Below are 12,468 nucleotides of genomic sequence, written 5' to 3'. Positions count from 1 at the left end.
ATTGTTCTCGAATCCTACGTTCCAGAGGAGGCTTGTGAAGGGAGTGGCGCAGGTAAGCCAGAATCCAGCCTCCTCGGGACCTAGGAAGGCCCACCCAGCCTGCTCCGGGGGTCGGGGGAGAGACGCACCTTGGCTCCCCACACAGACCTCCCCGTGCTCTCTGGCTACAGCACATCATTTCCTTGCCTCCAAACCAACCCACAGCCCTCCAAGCGCGATCCGGGGACCACCAGGGCTCCAAAGTAAAAATTATTTTCACAATAATGCTCACGTAATACTTGCTTTCTTTCACTCTCATTCTTTTCACAAAGGATACAGTGGAATTTTCCAGAGACTACATGACGTGTGAGGACAGCAACCGATTGAATGCAGACGCCCAATGCAGTTCTATTAATCCAGTTTAAGAGAAAGTCATAAAAATGTCAAATAATGGCATTTTTCTTGCCAAATGCTTTTGGCTTTGGGAACTATAATTAGTTTTTTTTCTAAAATGTTGTTTATGTTAAAATTGTAACAGGCTTTTGAGTGAATTGATGTTTTTAAACTTCCCTAGTTATCATGTCTAATACTGTAAAATTAGGTAATAGAACCTTCACAAAAGCCCTTTGGGGTACTCAGTAATTTTAAAGCGGGTAAAGGGGTCCCAAGGTGGGAAGTTTTGGGAAGCCCTGCTCTCCAAGACTCCTCCAGCCCAGGGGAACGCGATGGGGATGAGCTGCCACAAGGGGGCACCCCTGAGCAGGCCTGGCCCCTCTTGGCCTTTTAAAACTAAGGGAACAAGAGCTTGGGCTGTCAGTTTTTTGTTTTTTAGTTTTTGGTTTTGGGGTTTTTAAAATTTTATTTTTATTTATTTATTTATTTATTTTGCCTGTCTGTTTTTAAAGTGGACAAAGGCTCTCATGGATTAGCGTCCCCTGAGAGTTTCCCTGAGGAGTAGACAGGGGAGCTAGGGGCGGAAAATACTGGGGAAATACTGGGGAAATGGATCAAGTACACCCCTGACCACGCGGAAAGTTTGGGGACACAGGATGCTGTCCCCGCACGGTCACGGAGGGGTTGCGGAGGGACAGGGAAGGAACCAGAGCCAGGCTGGAGAGGAGTGGAACGCTTCAATCTAGAAGAATCTGCATGGTTACCCTGAGCTCTGGCCAGGGGCTCTAAGGTACCAGTGGGGGCTGACATGACATCTTCACTGGCGTCTGAGAGAACGAGGTCCCGAATCAGCCGGTGGCTCGGCCTGGAACCCCGGGAACGCCCCCACCCCCACCCCGGGGGCAGTATGTTGTTCTCACCCTGGAGCCCCGGGGCAGGGGCTGGTGGCGGCATTCCTGGGGCAAGGCTACAGTCTAGTGACTCAGGCTGAATCACTCAACTTAAAGATGGTCTGTTTAGTCTGCGCAGTGTTAACATAACTTTTTTTTCAAGTTCAGTTGCCCGCTAATTTCACATAATAATCTAGATTCTTGCTTCTTCTAAAAAAACAAGCCCCAGAAACACTGGCTGGAAGTAATCAGAGGCTATCTGAATTAGGCAGAGCACAGGACCCCCTGATAACCAGTCCCTTCCTCCCCTGCTCTCCCCAAACAGCCTGCGCCCCAGAACTATGCATCAGCTGGGCTCCTATGCGCACCGGCATTTCCGGGTCCTGCCGTAGAGACTTCTGGGGGAGGGTATGCACCCTCTGGCTTATTCCTCCCCATCCACCAAATGCCACCTCCTCCCCCAGGAGCCGTCTCCAAGAGGCTGTGGAACCCACCTCAGCTACAAAGTGCACGGTCTGGACGCACATTTTTGCACAGTGGCCGGCTTGCTTTCTCACCTCTGGGGATTGGGGATTTTTTTCCTTCTTGCCTCACCCAGACTGTAAGAAGGGACTCTGTCAACTTTCTTGCATGTTAGCAACTCTACGCAGGGAGGAATTCAAGAAAGAGTGGATGGGTGGGCGGGTAGGTGGGTTGGTGGATGGATGGATGGATGATGGATGGAAGGAAGTGTGGATGGATAGATGGATGTATGCACGCACGCAAGCATTCCCTTCCCTAAGGACAGATTAAGAGGGAAGGAGGGTCAGAGAAGGCAAACACTAAAAAAGGGAGAACGGCAGCATCTGGGTGAGCAGAGCGCTGGACCCCGAGCCTCAGAGCTGAGTGGGAGGCCAGCTTTGCCACATGAAGCAGCTGTGCGGCCCAGACACATCAACGTCAGCAAGTTCCACTTTTCACCTCTATAAAATGAGGGTGGGTGATATTATCTCCTTTGGAAGATGTTTTAAGGAAAGAGAAAATGAGATATGAGATGAGAAAAAGACTTCTCCGAAAGCAAGCTGCTGACGCTGTCAGGCTATGAGCTCATCTAGGGCAACGGCAGACGCTGTGCCCGCCGCGCCGCCAGCACCCAGCCTCGGGGGCACACACTCAGCCTGACCCGGAGCCTCTGGGGCTGCAGGCAGTACTGGCCACGCCGGGCCCCAGGGGAGCAGAAGAGCCACGCCATAGCCAGGCCTGGCCTGAGGGGGCTCCGGAGGGCCTGAGAGCCAGTGGTTCTGCCTGTCCCATCAGAGGGAGGGCAGGGGAAATGATCGGGCAGATCACAAGAAAAGTGATGTCACAAGGGAGGAAGCTGGCAGGAGGCAGATTCCCCGAAAGGGGGAAGCCTGGGCCGTGGCGACGCCCAGCCCAAGCAGGTTCTGCGAAACCACGCAGCTGGCGGCCAGTCTCACTAGGTCAAGTCGTTTCACCGCCTCCAGGCCACTTAAAGGCCAGGAGGCCTTGGCCGTGGGCACTGGGAGAAGCTTCTAGAAAGCAGTGAGGCAGGGAAGGGCAGAAAGCGCTCAGAGGGGCGAGACCGCAAGCCCGAGGATGCCCAGCCAGCAGAGGAGCCGGGGCCAGCGTTCCCGCATCGCTATGCTGACACCTGCAGGGAAGTCACCTTCTTCCCCCAACCCACCCTCCGTTGCTGCTTGTCTGTGGCCATTCAGGGTCCAAGGACCATGCCTCCCCCTCCCTACACACCCTGTGCCTGCAAATCGACACTGTTCCCCAGACCTCTCATATCTTTGCCACCCACACAAGCAAATTTTCCAACAAATGCTCATTCAAAGAATTTCCCAGCATCTACATGGGATGATCATTATCAAAAAAGATCATAACTAAAGGAAATGGCTTGTCCAGTGCTTATGGTTTGGAGGCACACCTCTGCCTTCCCTTCCACCCTCAGACATGGGCTGCGGCCTGGGGGCAGGCCTGGGGACACGAGTTTCCACCTGGGGACCCTGGATCCTTCACAGATCTCAGAAGATAGAGATGGGACTTCCCAGGCCGTTCTCAGAACTGGCAGGAGCCACAGAAGTTGCCGGTCCTCTTGCCAGGATGCCAGTGGATTGGTCAGGAGTTCCATGGCCAAGAGAGCGAACAGCCGGCATGGCTGCTCAGAGGCTCCACAGGACAAATCCACACGGGCGTGAACACTTAGGTGTGCAGGCGTACGCGCACAAACTCGTGCACACAGGCACGGGTGTTCATACCCCCACGCACTCTGGACCCGACTGCCTCGCTCGATTCTGGTTTCCCCACTTGTAGTCTGGGTGGTGTGGTGCCAGTGGTTTTGCCTCTCTGTGCCCCAGGTTCCTCACCGGTCAGTGAAGGCAGCCTGAGGGCCTGTTTCCTCACCAAGTGGTTGAGGATGAGGGATCCAAATCCCCCAGCTTGGTGCCTGGCCGGCCCAGCATCAAGAGCCAATGATTAACTTGCAGCTGGGGCCTTGCAGAACCGTGCTCTGTGTGGGCCCCTCGCAGGAGCCAGGATCACTCACCCACGATCTTATTTAGTCCTGCCTTGGGGAGGGTGTCTATTTCATGGCCAGTTTTCAGATGAGCTGCCGGAGGCTGGGAGAGGGTAAAAGCTGGGGCCTGGGACTGGTCTAACCCTTCTGATGGGGAAGGTGGTGTAGTCAGAGTTAGCTGTAGACACCCCTGGGCACATCTCCAAGTCGCCAGGAAGCACAGGGAGGTGTGAGACGAGAGAGAAGGGGGACAGGAGAGCCGCGCCCTATCACACCTCCCCCACTGCCCCCTCCCAGCCACCACCTAGCCGCACCCTGAAATCCCTCCCACCACCAAAAGGCAAAAGACCAGCAACAGAAGCCAAGTCCTTCAGCTTTAGGCATCTTAGGTCTCAGTTTTCTGTCCTGTACAATGGGTGAGGACTGGGTCCAGCCCCTACATTCTGTAGCCCGGTGGTGCTTTGAGATGCTGGGAGGGAGCTCCCGTGACCCCACGAGGACCTGTCATGGTGCCCGAAATCCCGCCCTCACAGCCTCTTCCTTTTACTAAGGACTCTCTCCAGCCATGGCCCACATTTAAGGGTAGCTCAGCAAGTCCCTGGAACCCCGGGCCCATAGCTCGACCTGAGCCCTCCTGGCTGTCATGGAGACAGGGAAGGTCCTCCATAAGGAACATGGTGCGGACCATCCCCCTTGTTCTGGGCCAGTGGGGGGCGTGGGAGGGCTCTGCCTGCGGGTCCGTCTGGGCACCCCTTAATCATGCTGAACCTCAACTTCCTTTCTAGGAAACAGAATAATGATGGCTTGGATGTCACAGGCCGGTGAGCCTGGCTCCTGGCAAATGGACTAACCTTGTGTCGGGGGGGAGGGTGGGGGAAGGGCAGGGGCGGCAGACCCGGGGCCCGCCTGCCGCTTCCTCAAGGAAGGGTTGGAGGGTGGCAGGAAAACTTGCCATCATCATTTGAACAAGCGTGAAACGTGCGCCCCTCCCGCCATCATTCCGTGGGCTCCTGACACCGAGGGGTGAGCCCAGCCAGCCTCAGTCTGGCAGACCCCAGGCGGGGAGCAATGCGGTCCCCAGGGCGTTCCATGAGGATAAAGGTTGTGGGGCCCAGAAATGACACCCACACGCTAGGATGTGGGGTGCCTTTGTCGGCCGAACAGCACAGGCCTGAAGTCACACCATCTCCTGTCACTCACCGAGCAGCCTGAGTCTGGAGTCACACCATCTCCGGTCACCCCCCAAACAGCACGGGCCTGAAGTCACACCATCTCCTGTCACCCCCAAACAACACAGGCCTGAAGTCATACTATCTCCTGTCACCCTTGAACAGCACAGGCCTGAAGTCAGACCACAGACATTTTCTTCCTTTTCCCTTTAATCACGGCCCCTGACCAATTTGGAATCCTGGACAGCCCACGGGCATGCCAATGAGCCTTGTCAGTCCCTGTCCCCTTTCGTCTGAATAGGATCAACCAACAGGCGAAATCCACATTGGCGAGTGTGGACACCAGTCCCAGAACCCAAGAATTCCAGAGTCCTGGAACCTTCTACTTTTAGTGTATTGGAATCTTAGAGACTCAACATCTGTGAGACCAAGAAACCACGAACTTTGCATGTTAGAATCCCAGCCTCTTGGATGAACACCCACCCCCGTTCTCCCTCCCATGCCCCTGCTGAATCCTGGGATTGGAAGGGAGGGCAGAGGCCCAACCTGCTATTAGATGCTGAAGCTTCTCTTCAGCCTCCTCGGACCCCACCCCAGCTGCACAAGGCTACTTCGAGATCCCCCTTCTCTCCCCAAACTTCTGCCCCACGACAACGGGCCCATGGGAGGGCCGCCTTCTGTCCCCCCTCCCTGCCTCCCACTGGCCTTCCCCTCTCTAACTCTCATCCCATCACCAGGGGTGCCTGAACCTTCCTCTCTCCCTCTAGGGGACGCTCCCACCCAGTGTTTGGACATGGAAGCCCTCCCATCATAAGTGTCCCCTCCCCTGAATGTCCCAGGTCACCCCCTCTTCCCAGACAGGGGAGCGCATGTCAACACAGTCTCCATCCCCCCCCCCACCTGCCCACCTCACTCCCTGCAGCTGTCAGGGCCACCAGTGACCGTCCCCCCAGTCCTCCCCCTACCCATCAAACCGCAACCACGACTGACGCACAGACGGCCCCGCACGTGGCCTGGCCCCGTTGCATCCTGGCCTGTCTCCCAGAGGGACTCCCTTCTTCCTTAGAAACTTTGTCACCAGGACAGATAGCAGGACAAGAATCCCACGGGCAGTGGGGGTGATAGGGAGGGAACCTGGTCCTTGCCTCGCCCCGTGGAAATGATCGGTTTAGCAAAAGCGACCTTGACCCTGGCTGCACAGCTTCCTCGAGCGAGGAAACCACTTGACTTTGGCCAAGAGCAGGCAGTGGGAGAAGGGAAACGGGGCCTCCGATGGCACAGGGTGGAGCTCAGGGGCAGGCTCTCTAGCCCTGCCGAGTCCCATGGTTCTCACACCGTCTTGTTTAAGGATCCAGGGGACTGGACAGTGGAGTGATGGCACCCAAGGAAATGAGACATTTCACTCTAACTAGAATCAACATCCAAGGTGTCTGAGAGGGTGGCAGGAGGGGAGACTGAGGCAGGGGCCAGGACAGGGAATGGGTCAAGGGATGGGGTCACACGCCCGAGCACCCAGGGCTGGGCTCTCTTCCTGGGCCACCCCTCTGGGGTCTGGGAGGGGCTCCCAAGGTGGGTAACCGTGGGGAGTGGGAGGGAGTCCCGGGGTGAGGTACCTCCGGTTCTGGATTGTCCACTGTCCCTGGGTGCACGGCAGGTCATACTTCTGCCTCCGCAGAGCATAGGCGTCAAACCAGAGGGCCAAGCCATAGTCCAGAGAGGGCACCTGGGACAGAGGAGTCAGTGTGACGGTGCTGGTGGCCCCACTTCCCAGGACAACAAAGGGAGGAGGCCCTCCAACACAGAGCCCCAGCAGGGGCTGAAGGTGGTCTGTCAGTCAGGCACTGTGGTGACCCACAGAGGCAGACCGTGGCCACACCTGCCACCCCCCCCCCTTCTGGAGGGATTTGCACTCAGGGCTCAGCCTGCACCTCCCCGGGGCTTCCTGAGCTCTGCAGGGTGCCTTGGGCAGAGGGCGCGTGGGTGGCAGAGGACGGGGCTCACCGTGAGGTGCCAGGAGCAGTGGGTGCTGGGCGAGTAGTAGCTGGGGAAGTAAGGTGTGCTGAGGACACCCTGCGGCTCCAGACGGCCCTCCAAGGTCAGGTTCACCTCACAAGCTGGGCCCCGAGAACAGCTGTTACACAGGGTCCCCCGGGCCCAGCTCACTGCACCTCCCAGCAGGTGAGGGGCAGCCGTAACCCCTCCACCCTCCTGCCATTAAACAGTAGAGGTTAGTGGCGGGGTGTGACCTGGGGCCTCAGTTTCCCCACCCAGAACATGGGGATAATAATAGTCCATACCTCAATATCTCAATACAATAGTCCAATAGTCCAATAGTCCATACCTCACAGGGCAGGTAGGCAGATTAAATGGACATAAAATGCTCAGACAGCCTGGCATATAGTAAGTGCTCAATAAATGGTAGCCGCCGACACAATTGTGCCGCACCGGACCCTTTTACCACGTGCGTTCACAACGGTGCGAGCCTCAGTTATGGTGGTGGGGGAGGGAGAAGCAGGCCCCTTTTCAAGATGAGGCTCAGAGAAGACAGGGTACCTGGCCGAGGTCGCAGAGCTAGAGGGTGAGGAATCAGCTTCCCTGCTACCTCTCCCTAGAGTCAGGGTCCCCAGGTTCCCCTGTCCCCTGAGTTATGTCAGTGACTCCCATGGAGCCAGAGCCCGCTCCGGCACCTTCTCAGCCCTGGGCACCTCCAAAGGGCTGCCAGAACCCAGCACAGGCATCTGGGGACCTGGGCCACTGCCAGGAGGACTCTGGGGTCAACAGCAGGAGAAGGAGGAGATCCAAGCAGAAAGAGGGGGATTGCCGGGTTGGGGGCGGGGAGCAGTGGCTCGTGGTCTCCTGTTTGCTCTGGAACCTGCAAGGTTTGTTTGGCTGATCCATGCCCCAGGACAGCCAGGGCATGAAGCATGGGGTTCTTCCCGAGAAAGGGGGTCAGGGAAGAAGGGACAGAGCAGGAGGCCAGCGGTGGAGGCCAGTGGGTAGCCTGGAGAGCCCTTCCTGGAAACGCTGGGAGTGGCCTTCCCTGAGCCGAGCGCCATCTCCAGGGAGGTCTGCAGGGCTCACTTTTGGTGTGAGACGATGGTCTGGGGATAAATCTGAGGTTCTCAGGTCTCCTGACCACAGACCCACCCTCCGGCCTCAAGCGGATACAGAGGAAAGAGGGCCGGGAGGAGCTGAGAGAGGAGACACAGGTCCAGGATGGGGACTGAAACAGAAAGAGGGCGGGAGAGAGGAGGGAGAGGAGGGACAGGGGACAGGGAGGGTAGGGGAAGGAGGTAGAAAGTGGGGAAATGGAGTGAGAACAGAGGACAAGAGAGAGGGACCAAGGGCTTGGGAGGGAAGAGAGCAGAGGGGCTTCCAGAACCTTCCCTCTGCTCCCATCCCACCTCAACGACAGCAAAGAAGGTGAAGAGCATGCCGGCCTGTGCCCTGGGTCTCTGCCTCAGCAGCCCTCCCATCCCAAGGGACCCCTGACCCCTCACCCTGGAAGGCCACGGGCTGCACGGAGAGCACAAAGGGGTCGTAGTAGCTGTGTAAGCCCTTCTTCCAGACCACCGCCATGACAGCGCCGGACGCCAGGACCTCCACCACCGGCTCCTGGCGACTGCAGCCGTAGACCCTGGAGGGACAGAGGAAGGTGACCAGGACGGGTGGGGCCTGGAAGGGGGCTGGGGGTCTGCTGTGTGTCCCTGCGCAGGTGTCCGACCCTCTCTGCCCCAGGAGACTGACTGGAGGCCCTGGAAGGGTCAGGCCAGCTCCTCGGGGAGAGAGAGCAGGAGATTGTCCAGACTGTCCCCACCAAACTCCTGTCCCCCGGGATCTCCGTGCCCCTGAGATCCCAGCCTGTACCCTGCAGGGAGATGAGGTTTCAGGGTTGAGGGTCCTGAGGTCACCTAATGTTGGGGTTTCTTTTCTTTTCTTTACTTCGCAGCAGAGCCCACTTTGTAACTAAAATGTCTCATAGTCTCCCAGGGCGTGGAGCCCCAGCAACAAGCCACGGGGTTAAAGTCGGTCGAGGTCCCTTCTGCTCTATCTCCTTATCACTCCTGAAGACCTCTTGTGGCTCTGGGATGCAGGGGTGACGATCCCCTGAGCTTGTCTGACCCACCGTTTTAGACCTCCAAGGCCCTGAGATGGCACGGGCTGCCTGTGCACCATCGTGAGCAGGGACAAGGCTGAGCTGGGTCCCCTCCCTACCAACAGGCTGGGGGAGGGGGGAGGGGTACTTGGAGAAGTCCCAGGGGAAGCCCATCAGCGTCCCCACCCTCATCAGCCCTGGAAATCAGATGGTGTCTGGCTTCCGTGCGCTTCCCAGAGCCCTCCAGGAACCCAGCCCACGCACACCCCAGGTTGAGGTCATCATGCCGGGAGTGTGTAAATGAGTGTGCCGCCTCAGAGCCAGGAGTTCAGAGAGGCCCCGGGGTGGGGGGAGGGGGTTGGGGAGGACCTTGTCCCCGCTCACCCTCAAGGACTGCCCTTGACCTGAACACGAAGGTCCCACACCCACTCCTGCCTGGAAGCTGGGCCAGCCTGGGCCAGAGAAGGCAGCAGCCTGGTGCCCCCCAGCCCACACTGCCAGCAGCTATGTGTGAGAATCTCGGCTCCAATGGTCTGATTTCAAGCCTCACAACCCTGCAAGGCGGCTGTGACTGTGCACCCATTTTACAGGTGAGGACAACCGAGACTCAGAGAGGCAAAGCCTCTTGCCTTAGGACACACAGCTACGAAGCAACAGTGCAGGGTGCTGCCAGGCTCTAAAGCGTTCGAATGAGCCTTGTCACCTCCCAGAGCAGATCTGAGGGGTGGTCCAGTACAACCGCTCGGTCTCAGACGGGGAAACTGAGACTCGGGGAAGGAAAGGGGGGGCCGCCCACAGCACACAGCCATTTCCAGCCTCCTATCTCCTCTGTGTGCTAGCCTTGCTGTCTCTCAGATACCAGGTACCGAGGACCGGGGTCACACAGTCTCTCATCTCCGACCGTGGGGCGTGATGCTGAGCGCCCCCACCCTCCCGCCCCCCTTCCCAGGACTCACGAGGTGATGAGCCTCCTCTCCAGGGGCCCAGCCACGTCGTACATGGCCAGCCGGTCCCGGCACTCGGCCAACTTCCACTCCAGCCGAAGCTTGAGCATAAGGTCCTTGGGACCCTGCAGGTGCCACAGGCAGCTGGAGGCCAGGTGGTCGGGCCCCTTCAGCCGGAGGACCTGGCCCTGGTCCACGTAGCTGTAGCGGTAGCAGCCTGGAGGAGGGAGAGGGACAGGCCCCCTGACCTCTGTTCACCAGGAGGAGAGAGCCAGGGGGCCAGCTGGTCCTCAGCTGGGCGGAGGTGGTGCAGGGAGAGCCACTGGGTGGGGATGGGCCCCCATGTGCTAGGTCCCATCTCTCTGTTTCCCTGCTGGTTCCCGTCTCCAGTCTCCTCACCCACGCATTCACTCAGTGGTCCGTTCATTCATTCACTTAGCCCTCCCTGAGCTCTCCATGCCAGGCGAGTGTCAGAGAAAGATTCAGTCACTGCCCGGGAGCGCCAAGAGTGGTGAGGACAGATACAGAGCCCAGCGGTAACAGCTCAGGAAGAGAGGACGCCGAGCCCAGCTGCAGGGCAGGGAAGACCTGGCGGGTAGCAGACAGGGTCACAGAGTGAGCAAAGGGCCGGGGGCCAGGGTGGGGTTTGAGGTCAGAGAACAAGCTGGAGAAGGGAGGCAGGGGCCAGATTGTGCCTAGGAGAGGAGGTGCTTTCTCCCAGGGCCATGGGGAGCCACTGAGGTTTATGCAGGGCTGGGACATCGCCGGGCTTGGGTCACAGACTCCTCTGGCTGCTGGGAGCAGCTCCGAGAAGGCTGGGAGACCATCAAGGTGCCATAAGGGAAGGAGAAGGGAGAGCGCGTTCCAGTGGCATGGAGAGGCACCTTGGGTAGAGGAAGTGAGCTCAAGCTAAGGAGGAGGAAACGCCAGAATGAAACAGGTTGCGCTCATTAGGCATTTGATGCCTGCCGGCTGGGAGGGCTCCGTGAGCCGGCTGCTGTGATTCTTGCTGCTTACAGACCTGGGCCAGACAGACCTGGGCTCACCGAAACTTCCCTGGGCCTTGGTTGGCTGCCCTGGAGAATGGGGGCCGTGACACCAGTCTCATGGGGTTTTCACTTGCTTGGGGGTGACGCCCACTTGCGTGCCTGGTGTAGCACCCAGACCTCATGCTAAGTAGGTGCTTAGCACATGCATAGTGAATGCTCTGTGGGGGGGTGGAGGCAGAAGGTGGGGCTGGGGAGCAAGTCCTGAAACCTGTCACCCTTCGGCTGGGGCCCCCTGGAGGCGCAGACAGAGACAGTCTCATTGGCTGGCCGCTCTCCCTTCACACCTCATTCATCAGCAGCAATATCCCCCACCCCCACCCCCAAGGCGCCTCCTGTCTTGGGTTCGGACTCCAGCCCCACCGTCTACACCACTCGTGCACCTACTCCCTTCCCCAGCATTGCCATCGGGCCCCCATCATGGGTTTGATTTAGGCTCCAGAAACCAGCACAAGTATCTCCTTGAAACCTCCCCGTAGCCAGTGAAGCTGTGGGGATGTGGGAACAAGCCCCAGGGTGTGGGGGGCAGCTCAGGGTGCAGGGAGTGCCTACACCTTGCCCTTCGGTCCCGGCGCGCCCTCCCAACAGCCCAGTGACCCTGGGCCAGTTGCTTAGCCAATGGGTTCTGTCAAATGAACACCGCATTAGTCCTTAAGCCCACCTCCCTCTCCAGGTGCTCTGAGGAGCAAAGAGGGAATGCAGATGAACAGGCTTTGCTCAGGTGCTCTTCCTTCAACCCTCCCTCCTGACACCCTGGCCATCCTGACTCCAGCTGGGGAGCAGAGTTCCCCAGGGGGGAGACCTGGGACTCCTGCAGATGGAAGACACAGGGGAAAGTGGCTTGGCTGTTCCGGGTCATCTGTCGTCTCTAAGTCTTGTTCCAAGTTGATGCTTCGTTTTTGACATTTTAATAATTACTTTTCTTCTGAGTGGAGAGATATGTGCTGGTCTCTGTTGATAATCCAAAATATCTCGGGGTGACCCCATTACCGCTGGTCACCAGGAGAAAGGGCGTGCACATGCCCAGTGCGTTCTCGCCTGGCCTCTGCTCACGCTCTTCTCTCTGCCCCAAGTGTCCCTTCCTCTTCTCCACCTGCCGGATTTCTACCTATGTCCCGCTTGGGTCTGCTGCCTGGCCCACACAAGGGCAGCCAGGACTCCCCCCACCTCCCCAGTCAGGAGCAACATTTCTCTCCCTCTAGAAGAAGGTCCCTTCCTCTGCCTTGGATGGCGGCCCCTGGTGTCCATCGCCGTCCCCAGGGCAGAGCAACTCCCCCTTTCTGCTGCCTCTGGGACCTCTATTCTAGTGCTGGCACTTGATGTTATGAGACACTGTTTATTTGTCTGTCTCTCTCATGGGCTCAGAGCTCCTCCGAGGACAGGGGTGAGGACACGGTCATTTCGTGTCCCCGGAGCCCGCCTGGGGCCGGCAT

The 12,468-nt window shown here is 58.3% G+C and overlaps 1 protein-coding gene across 3 annotated transcripts in view; it reads right to left on the bottom strand.

The window, feature by feature from the left end:
- TMPRSS6 (transmembrane serine protease 6) overlaps nucleotides 1-12,468 on the bottom strand; it is a 34,962-nt gene that overhangs the window by 9,149 nt on the left and 13,345 nt on the right. For all 3 annotated transcript variants that reach the window (XM_046010513.1, XM_046010511.1, XM_046010512.1), the window contains exons 7-10: nucleotides 10,002-10,206; nucleotides 8,450-8,586; nucleotides 6,951-7,063; nucleotides 6,563-6,672 (exon numbers count right to left, since the gene is read on the bottom strand). In XM_046010513.1, coding sequence (XP_045866469.1) covers nucleotides 6,563-6,672; nucleotides 6,951-7,063; nucleotides 8,450-8,586; nucleotides 10,002-10,206 — 565 coding nt within the window. The remainder of the gene's footprint in view (nucleotides 1-6,562; nucleotides 6,673-6,950; nucleotides 7,064-8,449; nucleotides 8,587-10,001; nucleotides 10,207-12,468) is intronic.

Source organism: Meles meles, chromosome 7 (assembly GCF_922984935.1).
Source record: "Meles meles chromosome 7, mMelMel3.1 paternal haplotype, whole genome shotgun sequence".
Lineage (NCBI taxonomy): Eukaryota > Metazoa > Chordata > Mammalia > Carnivora > Mustelidae > Meles > Meles meles.
Note: the sequence above shows the minus strand (reverse complement) of the source record. Positions and strands in the feature narration are given on the sequence as shown.